The sequence below is a fragment of the Coloeus monedula genome (genome assembly GCF_965178545.1).
Source record: "Coloeus monedula genome assembly, chromosome: Z".
Taxonomy (NCBI): Eukaryota; Metazoa; Chordata; class Aves; order Passeriformes; family Corvidae; genus Coloeus; species Coloeus monedula.
The window spans coordinates 71,250,841-71,272,033 of record NC_138822.1 but is presented as its reverse complement, the minus strand read 5'-3'; the positions used below and the strand labels follow the sequence as shown (position 1 = coordinate 71,272,033).

Here is a 21,193-nt window from a genome sequence, read left to right as displayed (position 1 = left end):
TGGATGAAGATTGTATCAAAAAGATGGATAAAGCTCAAGTGTTGTGAACTATACTTCCTTGTTCTATTTTACACTGATTCTATGTCCTTATATGTCCCACTTACAGAATTATTGTAATTACACTGCCAACTAGGAGAGCTAGATTAGATTTTACTCTGAGAAAAAAAACGGAAGTTATTAACAGGATTTTTCAATCAGTAGAGTGGGTAATGCAACAACACAACAAAAAGCTAATACAGGCTGAATACAACAAAACTGAACACACACTACATTCACAACAGGGTAAATGTATTTTTTTTAAAGATACAAAAAAACCTAGTTGTATGGCTTAGCCATATAAGAAATGGCCTGATTTTGAAGAATGTTATCCAGATATCGCCTAACACACACACAAACACATAGTGAAAAGCAAAACTAAAAAGTAAATCTAATTTCTGAAAGAATGGAGCATAAGTTCTTGAATTACTTCTTTTTTTGGCAAAATGTAATAATAACTCTTCCCTAACTTTTAACATACAAAAATATGTGCACTAACTATATTTATATTCTTATCTTCCATGATCAGAAAATTAGGGGTGCATAAAATATGTGCAAAGAAAGCTGGACAAATTTTATTCCTTTGTTGTCCCATAAACCTAACTTGAAATAACCATTGGCAACATATTTGAATGACAGAGTAAAATTCAAATGAATACACTGAGAAACTGCATCTCAGGAGCAATGCAAAACAGTCTGTGACATGCTTCATTGAAATGGATTTGCTTTACAGTGATGAATGTTATTTCAGTGTAATGGGACAATTAAGCTGTCCATTTACCTTTGCATACCACTTCCAAAACACACGGCATGGCATGCAATAATTAAATTTTACTGCCAACATAATACTAGTCTCAATCGAAAGTGATGGCTCCATATCGTAGTAACAATTCTCACCACTAACCCACAGATCAGAAGTCTTTTGACATATGCTTGTATTTTTGAGACAGGCAGAATTTCTTCAGCTGCTCTCATTACACAGAGCTGCCACTTCCCACATTGAAAATTTAAGAGTATGAATAAAATACCAATAGGGAGCTCCTACATTCCTTCCATACAGTCTGAAGAGAAATAAACATGAAGAAAATTGATAGAAAAAGCCCTCAAAAAGGTGGAAGAGGTAGAGCCAACACAATACACTCAGTTTCTCCTTTTTGGCTGCAGGACTCTTGCAAGAGTGATAATTATGTGTTGCAAAGGCTCTGCAGGGCTTTCACGCACATGTTTGTTGGGAGATAAGCAGTAAGCTGATATATTACTGTAGGCTTAATTTCAAGATGTGTCTGCAAAAGCCTAATACATCTTCATACTAAACTAATATCCCGCTGAAAAGTAGATTTCCAAGGAGACTCTGGGTAACCACAAGTCCCATCCTTCTCCTTTGTTCAACAACTGATGTAGCCTTACTCATGTCCTAGACATCAGACAACTTCATATTACTACTGAGAGAAACCCAGTCATTGAGCATAATTAACCTGTGTATTTTCTACTCATACCTATTTTAGCCCATTTTATAGTTAATATATAAAATGCCTTTCTTGCAATGCTGTACAGCTTGAAACAAAACAGAGCTGCATTCAGTGCCACAGATATATTAGGAGAACTAGGAGAGTAACTAGACAATAGGCTTGGATTAAAAATGAAAATATGCCTTGTGCAAAGACACTCCTACTCAAGCAGAGTGACAAACAGGCTGCAATAGGGCTCCTCAAAGAAGACCTACAGTGCTCTCAGGCATTCAGGGATGCATTCTGGGATACCTGTCCTTTCTTCCATCATTAAAAATGATAATTTTACATAAGAAAAACTCTTGGTGTGGAGCCCTCTGTTCCCAGGCTTGGCACAACAAATAGTAGCTAAAGGCAAAAATGAAACCAAAAAACCATCATGCAGACACAGAGCAGGCTGGTCTCTGTCAGTTAACTTTTATTTTAAGAATGTCTTTACTAATGAAATTCACTTCATGGTCAAAGCTCCCAAAACTGTGCAAAATATGTACTTTGAAGCTCTGTAGAAAAACTACCAATAATGAATAAAATTATATTCCTAAAGCCTTAGGTTATACTAACTTCTACAGACTGTAAATTAAAAGATTTATTATTGAATTTGAATTAGGTTTTCTCATTTCTTTTTTTCAGATAATCTTCTCTGATAAAGCTTAGAATTTTTGTGTAATTTTATTTAATTCTTAATGTTTTAATCCTCTAGGTTTGGCTAGTCCAAGCTAGAGCATTAAAATCTCAGGCTGCTGATTCTAAAATTTAAGGATTTTTTTCTTCCCAAGAATGATACAGATTTATGTATCCAAACTGCACCTCCTGCACAAATTACATCACTCTCTTCTCTTCGTGCTAACTAACTGCACTACTACTACTACTATCAAAACATAAATTTTAGACTCCAGTTGAAGAATATACAAAGCTAGGGTTTATTCTCTTGGTTTGTGCTGTTTGTAGAGAACAGAGATGCTAAATAGGGTCAGGCCCTGTATCATCTCTGAGGCTGCTGCTTGTTAACTTCCAGCCACTAGAATTTGAGCCTGTTGCCTTAGGAAATGGCCAGCTTCTTTTGCACCTCTGGATGTATCCTGTCTGCCCTTGTGAACTTACACAAATCCAGTTTGTTAATCAGTCCACAGTCCTCTTTATGGTTGGTACTAAGTGCCATATCTACACATCTAAATACCTCCAGGGATGCTGACTCCATCACCTCCCTGGAGAATTTGGTCCAATGCTTGACAACCTTTTTGGTGAGGAAAATGTTCCTAATATTGAATCTAAACCTGCCCTGAAAACACTTAAGGCCATTTCCTCTTGTACTATCAGTTGCTGGGAGACAAGGCTAACCCCCACCTGGCTATGACCTCCTTTCAGGGAATTGTAGACAGCGGTAAGGTCTTCCCTGAGCCTTCTTTTCCACAGGCTAAACACCTCCAGCTCCCTCAGCTGCTCCTCACAGAACTTGTGCTCCAGACCCTTCACCGGTTTTGTTGCCTTCTGTGGACACGCTCCAGCACCTCAATGTCTTTCCAGAACTGGGTGGCTTTCCAGCCACTCTACCCCAGCCTGTGGCGCTGCCTGGGGTTGTTGTGACTCACGATCAGGACCCAGCACTTGGCCTTGTTGAACCTCACACCATTGGCCTCAGCCCATGGATCCAGCCAGTCCAGACCTCTCTGCAGGGCCTTCCTGCCCTCCAGCAGATCAACACTCCTGCCCAATGTGGTGTCACCAGCAAACTGACTGATATTAGTCAGGGCTGGCCCCAATACTGAGCCCTGCGGAACTCTACTAGTGACCAGCCACAGATGGATGTAACTCCATTCACCACCACTCCCTCGGACCGGCCACCCACAGTTCTTTACCCATCCAACTGTCCTCCCATCCAAGCCATGAGCAGCCAGTTTGTCCAGAAGAATGTTGTGGGAAATGATATCAAAAGTTTTACTGAAGTCTAGGTAGACAATATCCACAGCCTTTCCATCATCCACTAAGCCTGTCACCCTGTCATAGAAAAAGATCAGGTTCTCAAGCAGGACTTAACTTTCCTAAAGCCATCTGGCTGCTCCCCTGGTTGTCCTGTATGCCCTGCATGACAGCACTCAGGAGGATCTATTCCATGACCTTCCCTAACACTAAGTGCAGGCTGACAGACCTGCAGTTCCCTCGATCATTCTTCTGGCCCTTCTGTAGACAGGTGTCACACCTGCCAACCTCCAGTCACCTGGACCTCCCAGGTTAACGAGGACTGTTGGTAAATGATGGAAAATGTCTCAGTGAGCACATTCACCAGTACCCTCAGTACCTTGGGGTGGCTCCCATCTGGTCCCATAGATGTGTGTGTGTCTAAGTAGTGTGACTGGTCCCTGACCGCTTCCTCCAGATTGTGGAGGCTTTATTCTGCTTCCTGCCCCTATTTTCTAGTTCAGGGGGCTCAGTACCTGGGGGAAAACTGGCCTTTTAAGGTCTTACCATAAAAGACTAGGGCAAAGAAGGTATTAGGTTCCTCAGCCTTTTCCATGTCTTTTGCCACTATGTTTCACCCTGCATCCAATGAAGGATGGAGAACCTCCTTAGCCCTTTTTTTGTTATTAATGTATTTACAGAAGCACTTTTTACTATCTCCAATGGCAATAGCCAAATTAAGTTGGACTTTGGCTCTTCTAATACTCTCCCTACATAACCTCATGACATCCTTGTAGTCCTCCTGAGTATGCTACCTTCTCATTAATGATTTACTGCATAGTTATATTTTTCCTCTGTAAGAAGTTTCTGCGTAGTGAAATCTGATGTCATGGACATTTCATCCATTTTGTGCTTTCAGATCCATCAAATTCCAGCTGCAGGGATCCTCCACTATTGTTTCAGTATTTTTTCTCCTAGTACAGCACGTTAGCTGTATCAGTAGTCATATTAGGGTTGTTTAATGTTATGGGATGCTCAGAAATGTGTATTAAAAAGACAGAAGCCTTGGTGTCACATGGGAACATGGCAGAAGTTCTGGTGTTTTGTTCTGACCTATGTCCAGCCTCTGATACACATCACAACAGCAATCATAGTTATGTGCCTTCCCTCAGGAAGAATGGGGAAAATAAAGCAGTACTTTGCGCAAGCTGAAGCTGTAGTACTTTGTAGTAAGCTTCTGCCCTTGCAGAAGGGCAGCAGAAACTGTTTCATAAACGTTTTTATTCCAAGGGTTTCAAAAAGACACTGGTAGAAAGGAACTCAAACAAAGCAAGTACATGCAGGGATTTGTGCAGTCAATCCCCCAACTTTTAAAAACCCATGTGAGACAATTAATGCTGCTGCTCTGTACATGCTGGGAAGCTGCCCTGCTATTCTGACAATATCTGACATTAGCTTGAGACACAGACAGGTCAGATACTGTGTTCTGCACTCATGAAATGAAAGGTAGTATCCATCCAGTAGCAACCAGCAGCTACGGGCTATCTGTTCTGGCCTATCTGCCCTACACCATAACCATGACCTCAGTGCTTCTCTTCAGCCTCTCTTGGCCACCTTCTCCCAGCTGCACTCTGTTTCCAGGGGATTCACTGAAATTTGCCACCTCCTTCCTTTCCCTCCTCAGAAACCCTCTTGTTAGTTGGAGAAATACCAAAGTGAGGAAGACAAAAAGCCATTAAGTAGTAGTGCTTAATGGAATAAAATTACCAATAAATGCCAGTATTTAGGAAGTAACTTCTGCTAAGCAAACAGCATTGTTTACTGCATGTGCTTAAAATATTCACACCCTCTTCTTCCTTTACTCATGGGATTTTTCTCTCCATTAAAAGTCAGCAGATAAGAGCAAAGATAAAGGGCTGTAATTACTGCAGTGAGACTTCCTCAGCTCAGTTCATAATAATAAGTGCAAGTAAACACATACATGCACACGCTACGGTTCAAGTGTTAGCAAGCTCTTATGGGACAGAAAAGACTGCTTCATGATGGTGCTTGCTCAAAACATACAGAGTTATTACTTGCCTCTGAAATAATGGCAAATATCATCAATACAAGAATCCAAAAGCTACAGTGTATAAGAAATATTTAACCAAAACTAAATGAAAAACAAAGTGAAAAGTGTTAGAACAAAATACAGCTTAAAGTTGCCTTACACTATGAGTTTTCAGCAAAGTCAGTCTTTGTATCACCCACACACAAATCTTGTGACTAAAAAAGAAACACATCTTTCTCATAATTAAATTTAACTGACAATAATATATCATCTTATTTACAGGAAAAGCAGGGAGATCTGAATATCTATGGGTTGGTTAATCCCATTTTAAAAACCTGTACTGTAGAATAGCAGTAACACATCAATAAAGTAGATTAAGAAACATCCATCCAACAGATCTCAATAAAAGTAACCAAAGAGAAATTATTGCTGCTTGGAAAGGCTACTGGTTGGATTTATGAAGTATCATTGGGCACATTTACTCAAAAGTTAATACAAAATTACTGCAGAGGAAATTTGCAAACAGCCAAAGATTAGTAAGAGTGGAAAATTATGACAGCAAAAAGTTACAAGGATCCATTTGATGTAGACTGTAGTATGTAGTAAGAAGATACATCTCAAAGGTAACAAAAAGTGAAACAGTATTGAAAGTTGCATTTTATACTTCCCTGTTTTGAAAACATACTTGTTATTCATAAATTTGGGGTTGAACAGAACTGAGAGGCAACTTCATAGGTAAAATAAGGAATACCAGATATAAAAAATAATCTTCGCAATATGTATGAATGCAAAACGAAACTCAGTATCTTTCAGAGAACATAAAGCACTGAGGGAAGAACATGTAAATCTGCACTTTTTTGAGAAAGATTACAATCAATCTTAGCTTCAATGCTTCAAGAAATGTATGTGTAAACAAATCTTTTTACTAGTACAAAATGCTGTCTTTATCTTTTGGCAGTTCAGATCTTGAAAGGCACATTTCAGCCTAGCCATACCCCTTCCCATGCCCCACAATTGCTCACACAGACACCTGGAATAGCCCTTCACATAACCCTTTCTCCCACACCTGCTTGTATCTCTCCCATGTCAGACTCTGTCCCCTCTCCATAAAACCACCTTATGCTCCAGCCACTGCTCCATGACTTCCAGGCTCAAAGGTCTGCTGGAGAAGTCACAGATGGCTGGGTTCAACTAACACTTTTCCAAGAGACAGGATATTCATTTGGGTTTTTGTCCTCCTATAATCATCTTTCGGTTTCCCAAGCCCTTTAACACTGCTCAGGCAGATAGAAATATGCCTCATTACTTTAAACAAGGTTAATAGGAAAATCTGCTTCTAGACATCTCTGATACAAACCATATCAAAAAGTATCATACTGAAAGCCATTGAAAATAGTAAACTTGTCAACAGTATGAAAGTTACTTATGCTGTTTAATGTTAAAACATAAAGTTCAAAGAATGGCTTAATGTCATCAGCTGCTTAAATAATACTGGGATAAGCTTATATTTCTATCATTGAAACCTGAAGGTCTGTTTGGCTAAATACAGCATTATTGCTTTTTTCTTAATGTATTTGAAAGGGCAATGCTGCAATCTTTTGACAGAAACACAGAAAAATAATGCAGACTTTAAAAATAAGTTTGTAATGAGCTACATGCTGTTTTACACTTTCTTTCAACTTACTGTTCCAAGTACAACCATACAAAAGTTGTCACTGTCAAGAAAAAGCATCAGTCCTCAGCAAAAGAACCATGATATCTGAAAGGCATGGACACAACAGGCAGGAAAAAGGCTTGCATAAGTAATGTTTTGCTTTTCACAATGTGCAAGCATAATTTTAGAAGGCTGACTTCTGATAATGGATTGCTTGGTGCCAGCAGTATACAGGAAAAATACACATATCCTCTTATTTTAGTGCTTTTAGCTTCACAACCCCCATTCTAATTCTGCCCTTTTCTCCTTTGCCTGATCCTCAGCTACATTTATGTTATCCTAAACATAGTACACTGACAGTAGTTCAGAAACCTACTTACAGGAATCATCCAGTTGGCCAGGTCACCGTACTTAGACACCTGCATAGCTCCAAGCATTGTCAAATCAACATGGCCTCTGGCAACAGAAAGTGTGTAATTAGCATATCATGTTAAAGTAACAGCCCACAAACCTTAAGCTCTTGTTCATTCTCATTACATCAATTTAAAAATGGTGGCATATGACAGAGGTAGCAACCATTCGTCACAGATGTAGTTGGGGTTTTCCCCCTAGATGTATCACTGATGCAAATGTCTCTTTATGCCTACTGAGTCTCAAAAATGTTCCTACATTTGTCTGGTTTGGTTAATTGATTGCGCAGTCAATCAACTCTGAACTTGTGCTTTTTGGTACACTCCTTAACATATTTACATGCACTCATTATCTTTTCAGAGCCATTAGGATCTAGTGTTTGTTTGCATCCAACCTCCTTTCTGCAAAACAAACAAAAAACAGGTGCGAACGTTGAATTTCCATTAAGGAGGTGGAATGAGGATCACAGTTGCAAGCTGAGCACATAAAATATACAGCGTGCAAGTACAGATTAGATACTTGGAAATGACAAAAAAATAGTTGCTAAAACATAGTTATAAATGTGTTTATATATGGCCAGGTGGTGGTAGGCACAAACATCACCATGGTATCTATTAGTTACAGTGGATTTTTATTTCCAATACTTAGACCTAACCCTCTGTAAACCACCACTGATTAAGTCCATGACAATTTTACAGGTTGTTAAATGCTAACCACATTTGAAAGAAATACTAATGAGCTTATTCTTTTCCTGTTTCAAAAAGATCAGGGTTTGTGTTGTTACATACCCTCTTATCATTGCAAATGATTCATCGCTAGAGAAATAGGAAGAACCTGGAAGAACAGTGACTGTCTCCTTACCTGTAAAAGAAATAAGCTACAGTATGTATGTATGCATGCATTTTATCTCTTTGACAAATGAAGTCACAGGTATTTACCAACAAGTAAGAGGTTTTTATCAAATTCTTTTGGATTCAGTACAGCTACGGACCTGATTACACTTACTACGTCACATGTAAACCTAATCAATCCTATTGAATTGTGAAGCAGTTTGTTAGAATTTCCAATGATCGGATTGCCTGCTCTTTGACCACCAGCAATTCCAGACAAGCCATCATGAACACCGGAGTGTAAGAAATATCTATGGGCTTTAGCTTTCTGCTCCATTCACAGAAAAAGTGAGAAGTAACTGTCTTTTGAAACAGAGAAAGATAAAGTCTTCAGGACACGGAAAGGCTGCAAAGAAAAGCAAGCAGATCAGATTGAACAACTTATAGTGCTAATAATGAAAAATACAAAAAAAATAAATGACAGGTCTAGTCTATTCTTGCTTTTTTAAAGGGCACAAGAAAATGTGCTTCTGTGTGTTGTACTGTTCTCTGAACAACGCTTGAGTCAAGCAATGGAGCACACCTGGCAGCGTCTTATTTCGACTCTGTCCAGGCCCCTTTACTTCCTCTTCTGCCTGTGCTTTGAATCAGTCTAGGCAACAAACATTTACACAGGGTGCCTCTGAAAAGGCAGAAGAAATATAGATGAAGGTGGAATTACAAAAACAGCATGGTAAACTTGAGAGGAAAAAAAACCAAACCGAAATATTTTAGCAACAGGTGACATAGAGAAGAAACAGTGTAACAACAAAGGGGAAGGGGAATAAGACATCATTAAACAGTTCCCAGAAAACAAAGGAAAAAAGCCAATGAGATTAACTAAGAGAATGGGAAAAGGGAGAGGAACAGTCCATAAAACTTGAAGCAGAGATCTAAGATAAGTGCTTTAATTATTGAGTTCATCTGATATATATTTTATGCCATTTGCATGGAAATTAAATTTTGACACACAGAATAGTATAGAATTAAGGTCATACAAGTGGGTCCTGCACACTTCTCAAGAATTCACCATGCTAACACCCAGACCTGCTGAGACTGCCTGAATTATCTTTCCCTACAGGGCACCCATCCAATGCAGTGGGGAGAGAAAACAGGGTTTGCAGGCAGCAACATGGAGATAGAAGCCTGGGATAAAGTGACAAGGTAAGGTAATGATGAGAAGAAAGACACACAGGCTTAGGACCACAGAATAATGTAAAAAGAGCACCACATTACCCACCTCTTGAAAATGCTCTCAGGAGGTCAGTACTTTTAAATATTTCTGCTGTAATACAGTAGTGTCTAATACAGTAGTCTACCTTTCAGTCAAGATATACTTCATGTGAGACATTAAGAAAATGGGACAAACAGAAAAACCCATACATATTTCAGAGCAATACAATTACATTTGCAGAGAGAAATTTGGCAACAGCCAAAATCAAGTATATGTTTAAAAGACTTCAAACTGGACTTTGGAGCTGATACTGGATCATTCCAGTTAATGAATGAGAACAGGATTAATTTCTACTCCTCTGCCATGTAGCTTCTGTTTTTTTCTGTCTTGGGGTGACCGTCTGATGTGTATCCCTTATCGCTGCTCTATGCCCAGAAATTAATTCTGTGCCTTTCTGTGCCTTTAAACTGAGCCTGAGAGGGGGGAGAGGAAAAAAACTGAGGAAACTTCTCAAAGTGGTTGTTCAAGGACACAGATACACACTCCTCTGCATCCTGCTTGCGGTAGAGAGGGGAGGAAGCACCCTGCTTGCTTTTCAGACAGCTTGTGGCTCTTTTTTATCTGGAGGGAGACAGAGAATTGAACTTTGTTTTCGTGGGACTTTGGTTTTTTCCCTTCTTCTTTTTTTGGACTGTTTCAACTTCAGAACACATCAGGAAAATTTTTCATCAAGGCCCCAGAGGTGGGCCCACCACAACCCAGCTCCACGGAGGGGGAGAGAGACTACAGAAGGACTCTGAAATTTTCTCAGGTTTCTCTCCACAGCGAGAAGTTTTATTATTTAGCATTATTATCCTTTTCCTGTTTGTTTGTTAAATAAATACTTCTTATCTCTTTCACTTTCCTCTGAGGAAAACTTCTTTTTTCCCAAACCTGGTGGGGGAGGGGTGGTTGTGACCTGCCTTCTATCAGAGGATATTTTTCCTCCAAATTTGTCCAAACCAGCACAACATGGTTTTAAAAATTTGGCTGGAAAGTACCTAGAATGGTCTTAATCCAACCATGTGAATGTTTCAGCAATTATAGCAATAATTATTTTGGTGGTAGGTCTGAGGTTAGTCTATCCCATGTCCTGTCTACTGCAGCTTCAGAGGGACATGTGAAGCTGCTTAACATCGAATTACCAATACTAGAATAATCTAATTTCCATGTTGCATTCTGACCTCTTAGGTTCATCCCTTCTAGATTAACTCTTAAAAAATGCTTATCAACTGTAAATAACAATTCAAGATTATCTTGACTCCCACGTTACAGCACAACTTTTTCAGAGAATTTATGAAGTTCTTGGATATTTTTTCACTGTTACTCTGTTAATATGTTCATTTTTCATGCACACCCATATTAAAACTTAAGTTCTAATGTGCATGCATATAATTTCACACTTACAGTATTTTTTTTTCTTCTAAGTATTTTTTTTTCCTTCCACACCTCTGACATATTCCTTCATAGAGTGTATCAAAACAATTACATAGATACTGGTGAAATGGTGGAGTAGATTTCTTAATAATTTTTTATTTCAAACCAGAATATGGCCTCAAATAACTCCACATTTAAAATATAGTACAGTAACAGGGCAATTACATAGCACTATGATAAGTATCATTTAGTTGAGCCAGGCAGCAAATGTTTCAAGTCAATGAACAATTGCTGGACTGATACTAAATTTAAATTATTTTATGACAGTGTTTTATCTCCTTTGACTTTTCAGAGTTTAATTGTACTTGCTAACAGCCATTGAGAAAGGTACTGTCTGTATAGATACATATGTACACACTCATACATGTATTTGTATGTATGCATGTGTATATTTGAATAAAAAATATGAAATGTGTATACTCGAATGAAAAATATTAAATGTGTATATTTTCCATATGAAAAAACAACTAAAATGTCAGCTCTATCACCTACAGCATTAACATCAGCAGCAAGGTTTGTCACAATGCAATATTTAAGTGTATCTTTACATGGAAACAGAGAATGTACACAGGCACAACTTTTACACGAAAACAAAAAGAAATCAGACAGGTGCACTAAATCATAAGAAATGTACATTTTTACATTGCATAGCTGCTTCTGAGGTGAAATGCCCCAAAACAGCTGGGCAACCACAGTATGTGAGAACTGCCATTCCCTGCTAACAGTGGCAAAAGCAGCTGCCTGCAGCAGCGCCCTCAGTGTGCCAGGTCCCAGCTGGGCAGCTCTTTCCCACTGCCTTGGGTACCACTCCCTCTCTGAATGCAAATTAGTTCTATTCTTGGCTGGGAATAAACCAGGCCATTATACACAGGATGTTTTAAAACATGTCCCAAGCATAAATCATTGAAAACCATTTTCTAGAAGACTCAAGGTGAAAAGCACCAGGAAAACAAACCCATATTCCCATACAGGCTGCACGAAACAATCTCACTTCTGGAAAGGATGATTTGACCGTTTACTGACTGGTCTGGAAGAGAGTCTCCCCCAGTAGCTACTGAAATGAATCAAAGCATGAGCTCTAACTAGAATGTTAAACATTGTCATTGATCAAAAGAAGCCTTCACTTAAAAGACAAATATATTAATATTTATTATCAAATAAAACAGGACGCTGGGTTCAAATACTGTGTCAAAAGAAAATTTTTAGATTAACAATGAATAGTCACTTTCCATTAATTAAATTTAATTTAAATACTTACCTGCATTAATCAGATCTGGATCTACTTCATTTTCAAGTGGATAAGGACCCTGATAACAATACAGATGTATGTCAAACTTTAAAATAAAATACCTTTAAAATACAATCCATAATTGCCGTATTATTTCTAATGCTTATTACTGAAAACAGATCATGGCAGACATGCGGTTTTTTATCTTTTTTTAATCAGAATTCTATTTTTTATCAGAAAAAAATCCTGACGTTACAAGGCATGATTTACATCAAGTAATGTATCAGGGCTGATGGACATATTGTTCAAGGATGTTAGAGTTACTAAACAACCTTGAAGTAAGAGGTTTGTTTGATTTGGGGTTTTTTTTTGTTCTTAACCAAAGCGACAGACATTTTTCAAAAAAAGGTCATAACTGCAACTTCATAAAGCCATGTGACTAGTAGTAAAGACAGTAAAAATAATATTCACTTTAAGCTTTATTTAAAATTATGTTTGATAAGGTTTACACTGCTCAGTCTTGCAAACTCCTGATGATTCTGAGTCCAGAAAATCACATACTTAAGGACATCCTTAGCAAAGTAGCGCCATAATCATAAAATGATCATTTCCTAAAAAACTTCCCTGCAGCACAATGAGAATTTTATGGTGATGTAATATAGCACATATTTGAATAAAATTTTTTAGTAATATAATAATCAAGTTGGAGGTGGGCAGGAAATAAAATACAGCCACAGGAAAATACAAGCACTATAATAAGATATATTCTGACCAAGATATATTCTTACCAAACCCAGGACTCCATTTTCACTCTGTAAGTGAACAGTTATATCTGGACTGATAAAGTTACTGGCCAACAGTGGGATTCCAATACCCAGATTAGCTGAAAAGAAGTGGTTAAGGCACAAACACTCATTGTAAACTAATAGATTTTTAAAAATTACTATTGTACTATGAGTTGATTAGAACTATTCCCTTCACAAGCACTTTTGTTTTTACTTAGATATCTCATATTAGTGATGAATTATTTTGCGATTTGACTGTCTAATTGCATTCTGTCAAATCCTTTACATGACAAAAAAAGCCCAACAGTGCAAGTAAAGCTTCTTTTCCAAGTTTTTCAAGAAATTCTTGTGACACATTTAACTGCTAATAAAACCACCAGAAATAAAAACTCCACATATTTTATGTCTTAGCATCCCTTCTATTTCAATTGGGTATTAATAAAATGAGAGAATCCCAGGGTCTGGTAAAGACAATAAGCATATTAATTAACCCGTTCTAAACAAACCATTTGGGTTTGTTATTCTAGTCAGCAATCACTTTAACCTATGGCACAACTGAAGGATACCATACATGCCATCCTCAAACTCTAAAGCAGCCCGTTTGATGATCCTCTCCCTCACATTGTCTCCTGTTTTTTGTTGGGCTTTTGAGCCTTCAGGCTTTCGGATTGATAAGCGCTGCAAAATAAGAAGTAATCGTAAGTAAAGATTAGAATCCAGATTCTTGCTTCTCAAGACACAAAAGCCTGATTTGTGATTGCACTGAGATACTTGCTCTAAGAATAAAGTTATTTATTCATCTTCTACAAAAAACTACCTTTTATTTTATGCATTCAAGCTTATCTAAGTGAATGGAGTCATCAAATATCGCCAATGACAGCCTTAGAGCAAAATATTATTTCTTCATCTGTATTGCCAAGCCTGATACATAGAGAAGTGGTGAAGAAGGCACCAAGCATTAGTGGAAATACTAGCAAGTCTGAGATTCATTACCCCAGAGATACCTAAATAGATTCATAAAATGTCAGCCAAAAATACAAATACTGATCTCTTTCTGCATTCATTCAATTCAATGAGCTATTCTAGATTTATAAGGATGAGACAGACAAATGCCATTCATCTAAAGAAACTGGGAGCTAAGAAACAAAGTTTTCAAACATAAATCTCTATAATCTTGCACACCACCATGAAGCTGTTTCCTGAAATTTTCTCATCTCAAGTTGATGTTCTGTAAATCACATGTAGGTGAAAATGCCAAGACATTCAAGAAATTTGTAACATCTTTCTTTTAAATTATTGTCTACACAGATTATGTTCTTTCACATTTCTCCTACGCATAAAAAATTCCTCTGGGCAACATCATGTCCTGCACCCCCATATGTCTTTATACCCTCTCCTTCTTCAGGCTACAATTAACACATCAGAAAAAATTATCCTGTTACTTTTCATCACCACAAAAGAATTTTTGCAGAGTCACTCTCCCCTTAGGCAGTCAGAAACAGTCAGTATCAATCCTCTTGAATTTCCCATCAACTTCCTTTTTATGCCTTGGCTATTTTCCCTAGAATTGCTTGACTTGTGGATTACGGATAAAGTAAGAACAATTACAGAGGGTTTCTAGACAGCAAAGAGAAGGCTGGATAGAAATTATAGCTGGTGCTAGAGACCACTTTTGAGCCGTATTAGGCAAGAACAGCTATTTAAAGCCAGTAAGAACTATGACAGACTAGCTTATTTTTATTTCTTATGTTCCTCATCTTCTCTCACCACTTATCCTACTCAGTGCTTTTCTGTGTACAGCCAGTTCATATATAAAATTTAACGTAAGAGTAAATAAAGCTGCCATTTCTTTCCTATACCTCTAGTAATGAGAGGTGCCACCGCCAGAATTACAAAATTGCGTAATCTCTGTTACAATTTTGCTTGGCAGTTAACAGTAGCTTTCTCCCTCACCCCTGCCCCACTTTTTTTATGAAGCATATAGGGAAGGGGGCAGATGACTGGGTAGGTATGCAACAGTCATCATTCAGTAGGTATTGACTAAATCTGTATTCACTTATGCAACCAAGATGCAGTAGAAGCAATAGTTTAATAAATGAAAAAAAGATTTCTGTCATAAAAGGTAAAAAGCTTTTCTGGGAGATAATGCAGCCATTCCGGAGAAGAACACAGGCCATTAATTGCAATCTAACCTAACATAACCAGAGGGAAAAAAAAAAAGTTTGACACATCTGTTTGCAGTCAATTACTCAACAACATGCAATATGCTTTTGCAGAATGAACAGATGGAATTAAAAAAAAAGCTTCTTAATCTTAGCATTCACAAAAGAGAATGCTCAGGGAAAAGACACTGTATGACTTTCTAGGACTTTGTGACTTGATTTTAATAACAAAAGTTTAATTATCACAATTCCTTTCTGCACTTTTTTCTCACAGACTTTTTTTTCCTTGTGTCATATATCTTCCCTTCTACCAGCTTTTCTGACAACATTTTGAATAAGTCCCAGCTCCAGAATATGAAGACACAGAAGAAATACAGAATTTTCAACTGCACTTTAAAACCATTGTCACCAAATGAATATAGGGACATAGCCTGAGTGTGACAAAGACACAGAAACAACAAAGAACAATTACATAATCGTAATTTTCTTGGATGTTTTCAGTGGTGGAATATTATTGCTGCAATTTTAATAGTTATTGACATATTTTATTCAGACCAGAAAGGCCACCAGCTAAAAAAGTTCCTGATTAAAGAAAAAGGAACAAAGGTTTCCAGGACCTTTGCAACATAACATAATTCAATACATGGCACAAAAGGGACTGAGGCTGGCCCTACCTGCCCACATCAAAAGCTCTCCAGTGGAAAAGAAAGTAGCTACTTGTCAAAGTCAGATCCTTGTCTAGGTGTTCCTCTTGTTGTGTCTACAGCAGGTGAACTGAGAGAGGGAAGGAGAATGAAGTAGCATTTTCCACTAGAGTTTCAACTGCAGTAAATTAATCCAGGGCTACAGGCAGTTGCTCTAAATTATTCCGGGACTTAACCACAGAGTCTGAGGTGTAAGAAAGAAGGCTCAATCCTCAGGCCACCATCTAACTACATAAGTACCTACCTAAGCTCCAGTTCTTAGCAAAACATGATGGGTCTTTCTTACACTATTTTCGCAGCGCTAAGACTTGGAGGCTAAAGTAAAAATCATACAAATTTTAAATACATCCCAAGCTGAAAACTGTTGTGACTGAGAAGCTCAGCTACTTACTTCAATTCTTTTCTCAAACTTCTCTCCTTGTAACAGACGATCAACATAGATTTTGGGAACATGAATGTCTTCTGGGGCAAATGCTCCTATATCAACAATTTCTTCTACCTACAGAGTGAAAAGGAAAAGTGAAAATATTTAGAAAAAAATATTCAATGAGAGGTTTTATTACCAATGAAGTTTTGAAATTAAATATTAATATACAGCAGATCACATCAAGAAAATTAAGGAAAGGGACAAAATAGATATAGTCTTTAAAAAAGGTTGACTTTGACGCTTATCTGTCCTCTTCTTTCAAAGCATATTTCTTCATACAAATTGAAGGTAATTTATGTTTTAATGGGCCCATTTGTACGGCCAACTTGAAGAAATATACCATGTACAGTTACATCAGAGTTGTTTGTACCTACAAGTAATTCCTGCCCAAAGAGAGGAAAACAATATGCTAGTAACAAAATATCAAAATATAATGCAGAAGTATGACTTTAGAGGATACAAACACAGAAACTGGATCAAAGGTTTTTCATAGTGTACTCAAAAATAAAATAGAAAACATATGAACTGTAATAATGGATTGCAAGAAAGAATATGCAAGATGAAGATCTAGAAGTCTTTACAGCTAGTGAAACAGATTTAGCACAAAATAACACTCATCCACACATAGTAGATTTGAAATGTCACCTATCTGGAGCACCATAGACAACCGGGGTTTCCTTCCTCTGTCTGAGTTGTGGGGTGGTCTAGTTAGAGACCCTGCTGTAGACAGATACCTGCAGCACAGACCCTCAGCCATGGCTGGTGCTTTCCCTGACAAGTCTGAGGCACACAGAGTACATCTCACTCTGCCACAAAACAGACACTTAGTGTTGTTTGCAGTGCTCCAACCACAGGGAGAACATGTAATGTTCGAGCAACAGGCAAAGATAACAGACAACAATCTACTACACAGGACATAAGAATGTACTCGAAGATTAAAAGAAAGTTTCCAAAATGCTTTATCACCAGCAATTTATTAAACTCTTAGGGATGTCCAAACACTAATGACCCCAAAAAAAGACCCGGGGTATGGTAAGGATAAAGCTCTTAACAGCTATCAGCAGTGAAGCAACATTAAAGAGTTTAAAACTCAATCTGATATCCTATTGCACAATATGATCAATACTAAAATCTATAGTACATCCAATAGACAATTAACTTCCTGCTGTGCCTTGAACTGTGACAATAAACAAAGAAACCAACTAATCCACCCTAAAAGCAGGAGAGGGAGAAGAAAAACTAAAAAACTAAAGGTCACAGGATCAGGTTCAGATGATCCCTAAAAAAAGCCCTGGATTAAAGAGACAGAGAGGATGTGCTGTGAAATCTGCAATGAAAACATCCTAAGCAAGAGACAAGAACAGCTACCGCAACACCAGCCTTAGTGTTCATGGAGAGCAGAGGCCCACATCCAGAAAGCCCTTACCAAAGATAAGGAGGAGACAATCAAATCAGTATCATGAAAATTCTGACTTTGGTATTCATGAAAAAATGCTACAGTGTCATCCATCTCACTTGAAGTATCTTATTTTATATACACATTTCAAGATTAATATGGAGACCAAGTCAAAGACAGGGTAAAATGAAAAAATCCTGAAGCACACAGCTGAAGCACAATGCACTTTTGGTGCAGTGACTACTGTCAGAAAATGCTCAAAAAGGAGGAGAAGCAGGAGACAAGGCTTTCAAATGAAGCAATAGGCAAGCAGATGATCTGCTACCAGCAGAATTCCCAAATTCATCCTTTTTAATTAAATTTGTCTTCACTTATCAGATGGAAAACTAGGCCTGGGGAATACTAATTGCTCCTGATTTGAACTTTCTCACAGAATAACTACATTTATTTGCTGCAGCAGCTGAGATTATAAAACCAAAATCTTGGCACAATTCAGCAAACTCCAACAGAATTATGCTGTCAGAAAACTTGACACACTGAGTCTCTCCCCCCATAGAATACACAGAATAAATTATTCATCCAACAATAAATTGTTGGATTTTGTTATCAGTCACGCCATTCTGCTAATTGGTTTGTATTTTGTCTCTTGGGACACAGCAGTCAGCCTGATAGCTTTTCCTCTACTATTTCCAAACATTATCCTAAATGAACATAACACTGAGAACTGTATTTTGTCCTAGGGATTTTAGATAAGCCTAAGGAACCTTGACGACTGGAACACCTTTCCATGTTCTACCATTATGTGGAATAAGCATCAAATGTAACTAAAATTAAATATGTTTAAATATCTCCACAGTAGTAAAATGGAATTTTGAAAAGGGATTAAGAATTTGCATGTGATGTATGAAAAATTAACTGTCTTCCAGTTCTGCAAGTGAAATAATCAGCACGTTTACATGGAAAAGGGAGAATTCACGCAGATGAAGTACAAACGCCATCTGAGTGCTCCAGCTCTCTCTCCCAGGGAACTCAATGATGAAGCACCGTGCATGGGCTGCCTGCCATCAATATTGCCAGAGATGAAGCTGTGCCAGCTGAAGTGACACCAGGAAATCTGATGGCTATGGGAATTAGCACCTTAGTGCCTGTGGCCACCGCAAGGCATTGCCCAAGTATCTTCCTAGACAAGAACAACACTGCAAATTTAGTAGTCCCATCACTGGGAAAATTCACTTCACTTTCAGGCTTCATATTTCTTTATGAGTTGGCTCTGTAACACCCCTGTAGCCGAAACCTCAAGGAGAAAGGCAGGAGTGCATTCATATTAATAATTCAAAGGATGTGTGTGAGTTTTTCTCCTGCTCTGCTCTCATCCTACCTATGCTTCTGTTCTTTCTTTTCTGTATTCACCCTGCCTCAGGCTTTATTTTGTAACATACAGAAGAATCTTTGTAAACATCAAAAATTATTATGTGTCATCCCACCCAAGAGGCACCAAGTGTGGCAAAGCATAGAGAGGGAACTAATCAGGGCAGACCACCTCCTGTACTCTTTGTAATTAGAAAATCAAAATCCTCTGGTACCATTTAGATTGCCTTGATCATCTCAAATCTTCATTTCATCAATGTGCAAAAAGACTGAAAATGTTTACATCTTTGCTGTACCAGCAGAGCTAAAAAGGAACTTCATGAGACCACCAGGGCTGACTGCCCTTTTCTGGGAATGCTCTGATCCCTGATTCAAAAATCCCTTCGTTGTTCCAAGAGTTTCATAGTATTGGAGGTTTCTTCCTGGAGATAGTGTTCTTGCAAATCTCTGACTGCTGACAGTGGAAGGAGGATGAATGAATTCAGTCCTTTCTGAGCACTGGTTTATCTGTAAATACACCTAGAACAGAGAAGCTCTTCTCCAGTTTGATTCACAAGAGCCTTCTGCCATTCCTTTTGATATCGGCACTCACAAAGGCAGTGGTCATTTGCTTCACTATATCACTTCCTTCTCTAATTTACGTCTACTTTCCTTTTTAAAGCAATTTGAATTCCTTTCCTTTACAGAAATCCAGCTGTTCTTCTAGTTTTATTTCGGAATTTCTGAACGCTTCCAGAGAGAAAGAGGGAACCTTGATAGTTACGGATTTCTAGTAAGAAAAATAAAAAACTCTGGTTCCTGACCAAAAATTGGTAAGGAAATGACAATGACAAATTATTAATGCCAAAACACTCAAAAATAAAAAGGCCTTTGTTTTGAGTATGTTCCATCTACCTACATCTACAGCCTAAATATGTACTTTATGATATGTTACATGTTTTCAGCAGGTTTAGTTTTAAATCTCAGCTTTCATAAAACTAAGCTATAACCAGAAATTACAATATGATTTCTTATTACAGAAAAAAAATTAAAATGTGCATATGAAAGAAAGAAAGAGATGGGGGAGAGTCAGAGCCTAACAAACCTATGCATTTTTAAGTAGCTTATTTTTACACTTACTTCATCAAATCTCTCTATCACTATCTTAGTACACTTCAGTTCTTCAAACTGAAATAGTGACCATTCCTAGCAGAACATTAGTAACGTAAAACATTACAATCGGTTAAATGTCCAAAACAACAAGAGGAATGAAATAAAATTTAGCCCCTTAGACGCTTAAGACAAACTCATCAGTACACTTCTTCAGTTCACTACTGGAAGAGTGTGAATGTCACTGCAAAATTCATTCTAACATTCATAAAATCATAAAACTTTAAAAACCTTAAAATACATAATAAGTGCTATAAGACTAAATTTTGTATGTCTGCATTCAAGATCACAGAAACTGTGATCAACCATTCATGATGGTTAATGACAAACAAGAGGGGGAAAAAAAGTTAATTGTTTAGACTGCATTTCACAAAAGGCTTTGATATTTTAAAACTGTGAAATACACTCTGAAAACAGTTCATTAGAAATTAAGAACACACTATAAAAATTTACTGAACTACAGAAAAAAGCAAAGCAGGTTACTGAGCTCCGCCTGCATGAAGGGAGATGAAACAGAGGATCTTCTAAATTAAATTACTTCCTTTTCTAAGATCAGACAGACTATGAAATTTCTACTCCAGTCAAAATTCTACAGTAGTGGAATGACAGCCAGTCAATATCCAGAAGATATTGAGAGAGTTTTATATCTTTAAAGAGAGTTTTATATATTTAAAATCAAGCAACTACCAAATAGCCTGATAAAGGCACATCTTGGTCAATAATTACCGCATTATGGTCACATCAGACTTCAAATAAATGTTTTCATAAGCACACTGAGTGGCAGGGAACAGTAAAAACCTGTGAAGTTCATATTTGTTAGACAACTTTTCACATAATGAGCCAGGTCTGGGTCACACTGAAGGTCCACTTAGCCAAGTAGCCCTTCTTAGCAACAGGATC

General features: G+C 37.7%; 1 protein-coding gene across 1 annotated transcript in view; it reads right to left on the bottom strand.

Annotated features, from left to right (window-relative positions):
* The window catches only part of OXCT1 (3-oxoacid CoA-transferase 1), an 83,447-nt gene that overhangs the window by 22,482 nt on the left and 39,772 nt on the right, over window positions 1-21,193 (bottom strand). Inside the window, exons 8-13 of the mRNA XM_082301490.1 lie at window positions 16,345-16,452; window positions 13,654-13,765; window positions 13,091-13,185; window positions 12,333-12,381; window positions 8,344-8,416; window positions 7,525-7,600 (exon numbers count right to left, since the gene is read on the bottom strand). Coding sequence (XP_082157616.1) covers window positions 7,525-7,600; window positions 8,344-8,416; window positions 12,333-12,381; window positions 13,091-13,185; window positions 13,654-13,765; window positions 16,345-16,452 — 513 coding nt within the window. The remainder of the gene's footprint in view (window positions 1-7,524; window positions 7,601-8,343; window positions 8,417-12,332; window positions 12,382-13,090; window positions 13,186-13,653; window positions 13,766-16,344; window positions 16,453-21,193) is intronic.